At 67.9% G+C, this 3,810-nt stretch overlaps 2 protein-coding genes across 2 annotated transcripts in view; both read left to right on the top strand.

The window, feature by feature from the left end:
• MNEG_3683 (hypothetical protein) overlaps positions 1–1,177 on the top strand; it is a gene marked incomplete at both ends in the record, with an annotated part of 4,921 nt that extends 3,744 nt beyond the window's left edge. Inside the window, 2 exons of the mRNA XM_014047837.1 lie at positions 406–1,017; positions 1,070–1,177. Coding sequence (XP_013903291.1) covers positions 406–1,017; positions 1,070–1,177 — 720 coding nt within the window. The remainder of the gene's footprint in view (positions 1–405; positions 1,018–1,069) is intronic.
• Positions 1,178–1,467: 290 nt separating this feature from the next.
• On the top strand, positions 1,468–2,175 carry MNEG_3682 (hypothetical protein; the record flags this gene model as incomplete). Its single annotated transcript, XM_014047836.1, has 1 exon — positions 1,468–2,175. The coding sequence occupies one exon, from the start codon at positions 1,468–1,470 to the stop codon at positions 2,173–2,175; it is 708 nt and encodes a 235-aa protein (XP_013903290.1).
• Positions 2,176–3,810: the final 1,635 nt, after the last annotated feature.

Genomic DNA, 3,810 nt, shown 5'->3' with positions numbered 1-3,810 from the left:
TCCGGAGCGGCGGCAGCGGCGGCGCGGGCAGGGCAAAGCCAGCCGCGTCGGCAGAGGGTTTGGTTCAGCTGTACGAGCATGGCGCCTTTGGGAAATTTGGATGGGGATTATATTGACTCAGAGGACAGCGGCGACGAGGAGCTGCAGCGGCGGGTGCGTTGCGTTTTAGGGATTGTGGTGGTGGTGGTGGTGGGGGGGGGTGATGCAGCTGCCCATGAGGATGCGTGCGTTTGCGGTCGCGACTGCACGTGTGACTTTGTGTGTGTCTGTGTGTCAGTATGTGTGTGTGAGTGAGTGTGTGTGTTCATCCAGCCCCCCGCACCAAGCTGCAGCCGCTTTCGATTCCACCATCCTCACATCACACGCAACTAAATTGAACCACCCACCCACCTCATCCAACCGCAGCTCAATTCTAGGGACCTCCGGGACCTCCTGTCCGCCCCCTGCGCAGCTTCGCCCCTGGAAGCCGCCTTCATGCACGCCTGGAACGCCTGGCGCCGCGCCCGCGCCCCCCGCGCCCGCGACGGCACCGCCGCCGCCGCGCTGCGGCGCTTTGCGTCCGAGGCGCTGCCGGCGCTGGAGGCGGCGCGCGGCGTCGGCGCGGGGCGCGTGTTTGTGGCGCATTGCCTGCAGATGGTAGAGAGAGGGCTGGTGCGGCCGCAGGAGGCAAGCGCCATTCTGGGTGACCTGCGCAGGCGCGCGGGGGGTGGCGGCCCAGGCGGTCCTGGCGGGGTTGGTGGCAGGGGGGGCGGCGGCGGTGCAGGCGGCGGGACAGGGGGAGGCCCGGGGCCTGCGTCGCCAGCGAGCGCGGGCGGCGGCGGCGGCGGCGCCGAACCCGGCGCCGCGCCTGGAACCAGTGCGGGCGACGGCGGCGGCGGCGGCGGCGGCAACGCCGGGCCCACGAGCAGTGCGGGCGGCCGCGGCGACGGGGGCGGCGGCGGAGGTGGAGGCAGGAGCGCTGGCGGGCTTGGCGGCGGGAGCGCCCGTGACGCGATGGACGGGGACCCGCCGACGGCGGTGAGCAAGGGTAGGATGGCAGCACCCGATGCAGCGGCACCAACGGTGGCAGCAACACCAGCAGCAGCAGCAACAGCATCAGCAGCAGCAGCAGCAGCAGCAGCAGCAGCAGCAGCAGCAGCAGCAGGAGGAGCGGCGGCGGCGGCAGCAGCAGCAGTAGGAGCACTCGCAGGCGGCTGTCATCCAGCAGTCACCCGGCCGGGCGCAGCCACACAGCATCCCGCCCCTGCGACGAGCGCGCAGCGGCTGCGTGGCTTGGGGGGGCGGTCTGAGGCGCGAACAACGCGTGTGCATGGCGCCGGCGGGCGGTTTGTGGCGCTGGCGCGGGGTGCTGCATGGCAGCAGGCGCGACCTGGAGGGAGCGCTGCGAGAGATGAGGTCCCAAAAGACGGACAGGCGGCGTCGCAGACCGCTGCGGCCCAGAGCGCAGACGCCGGCGCGGCTACCAGCATGACTGCGAAAGCCGCGGCGGCGGCGGCGCCGCCACACGGGCGTGGCGACGGGGAGCGAGGCGCCGCGCTGGCTCGGGCGGGCGAGGGCCCCGTCGCGCCCGGCGGTGCCCGTGCGGGCGCGGTTGGGCGCTGTCACAGCGACCCAGGGGGGCCGGCGGGGCGGCTTCGAGAGCTTGCTAGGTGGCTGGCGGCCGCTGGGCGCGACCCCCCAGCAGCATCCAAAAAGCTCTCCGGGGACCGACCGGCCAAGGCCGCAGAGGCGGCGGCCGCAGCTGCGGGGCGCTGGAAGGGCGCGCGAGAGGCGGCGGCGCCAGGCGGGGAATGGTACCGCCGGCAAGGCAAGCGGCGGCCGGCGGCGGCGGTGGGGACGGTTGCGGCCGTGTCGCGAGGCGGGACGGCGGCGGCGGCAGCGACAGAGCTGGCGGCTTTAAAGGCGACGGCGGGCGCAGCGGGGCGCCGCGCCGGCTCGGCCCTGGAAGCTCGGCGGGCGAGCGGGGGCACGGGCGCCGCGGCGCCGGCGGCAGAGCCGCTGAGAGCCGCCGGTGGGGGCTGGGACGCGGCCGGCGTTGCTATGGCCGCGGCGGGGTACATGATTGGGGAGCCGTCATCCGCGGCAGCGGCGGCGGATGCTTTGCCGTTGATGGATTCGGGGCGCTGCAAGAAGCGCCCGCGGGCAATGCAGGGCGACAACCTGATAGCGCCATGAAGCTGTTCAATCATTTGCCTTCATCTGTCTTTCATCGCGATTTCCCCATACTCTATCAGATGTACGCGATTCCCCCATACTCTATCAGATGTACCGAGTCGTTTTTTGTGTTTCTGGAGCCTGTGAGTTTTGCGAGGAGGCTATGCACCGATGGCTGGCAGTCTCAAGCTGCAGCCTCGTTTGACCTGCCCCTTCGTGTTGGTCAAACCAGCTGCTGTCATTCTACCCTGAGTCCCAGCGCCACTGCGGCGGCTGTAACCTATTGCTCAACCACAACCAACGAGCCAAGCCTTGGCGCTCTTGGCCCCTACCTCTTGGCTCCGGCCTGGTGGCAGGCATGACAAATTGGTGGCGTCGTCACAGCATGGCTCGGCGACGGCGAGGCGACCAATTGCCTGCAGTTTGCAACCACCTTGAATCCGCCTGATCAGCAATCCATCCGACCAAAGCGTCGAGTTGTCATGTGATGTTGGAAACCCGTGCGCAGCAGTGGTGGCAGGGCACCGGGGGAACAAAAGCAAGCCCGTCGAAGTCACGAAGTGAGACCGGCGGCTGCCTGCAAGTCAGGTGACATCGACATCAGGCTCCTTCCATCGCCTCATTACTTCAGAAACAGGCAACATTATTTACGGATGACCCGAACGGGGCCACTGGAAGGCTTTGAAAGTCTCGGCAGCGCCCAAGGGCTCTTGAAAAGACGTTAATCCCTTGCTGCTGGTGATTTTGTTGTAGGAACAAACTCGATTAGCTGAACGCGGCGTGCGCGCACAGCGCGGGCTCATCATGCAACGAGCCCAATGGAAATTGCAGGCCTCTTTCGTGCTAGCTGTCTGGTGTCTCGTCCACGGCGCGGCCGCTGCCAAGTGCGGATCCTTCAGTCTTTTGGCAATCGGTGATAGCATCACGAAGGTGAGCGGCTGCCGACAGAATGGCGCCAGCGCGGCGCACAGTGCTGCTGCCGCGCACGCCGCCACACCATGCATTATTGGGCGCTCCCACAACACCCTTTTTGCACCCTGTGACACAATTCGCAGGGGGCGATTCCCAGCAAGGGCATCAACACGCCCTACGCGTACTTAGTCAGAGACGGCCTGCGGTCGTCCCTGGGTGGCTGCTTCGACGTTCAAGCGACCGTGTCGGGTGCGCGTCAGCATTCGGCCCCGCGTGCACCCGCTCACCCGCCATGTCGCAGCTGTGGGCGCGTGCGCAACCCCAGCCGCTGCCGCTCCTGCCTTAGCACGCATTTGCAGAGCCGATCCCCGCCTGAGTGGAGTTCCATTCGCCCCTGCAATTCTGCCCCCACCTCCGCACCCTGATCCCACGATGGCTTTTTAATTTTTGCAACCCCAGCGGTCGGCGGCGGCGGCATCCGCCAGCGGAACGTCCGCACCATTCCCGAGTACTCCCTGCCCACCCTTCGCTCAAAAAAATGGGACTGGGTTATGATCATGGTGAGTAAGCTCGCAGCCGGGGCCGCCCGGGGCTAGAGCGTGAGAAGAGGGCACGGGTGGCGGGGACGTCACGGCGCCAAAAAATCAGGGACGGTGACGTCACTCGTCGTCATCGCGCCACGACGCACGAACAGGGCAGCGGCGGTGGCGCGGATCGCGGGGGAGGGGGCGTGGGGGTTGAGCT

Source organism: Monoraphidium neglectum (genome assembly GCF_000611645.1).
Source record: "Monoraphidium neglectum strain SAG 48.87 unplaced genomic scaffold scaffold00476, whole genome shotgun sequence".
NCBI classification, from domain to species: Eukaryota; Viridiplantae; Chlorophyta; class Chlorophyceae; order Sphaeropleales; family Selenastraceae; genus Monoraphidium; species Monoraphidium neglectum.
This window is presented reverse-complemented; position numbering and strand designations above follow the sequence as displayed.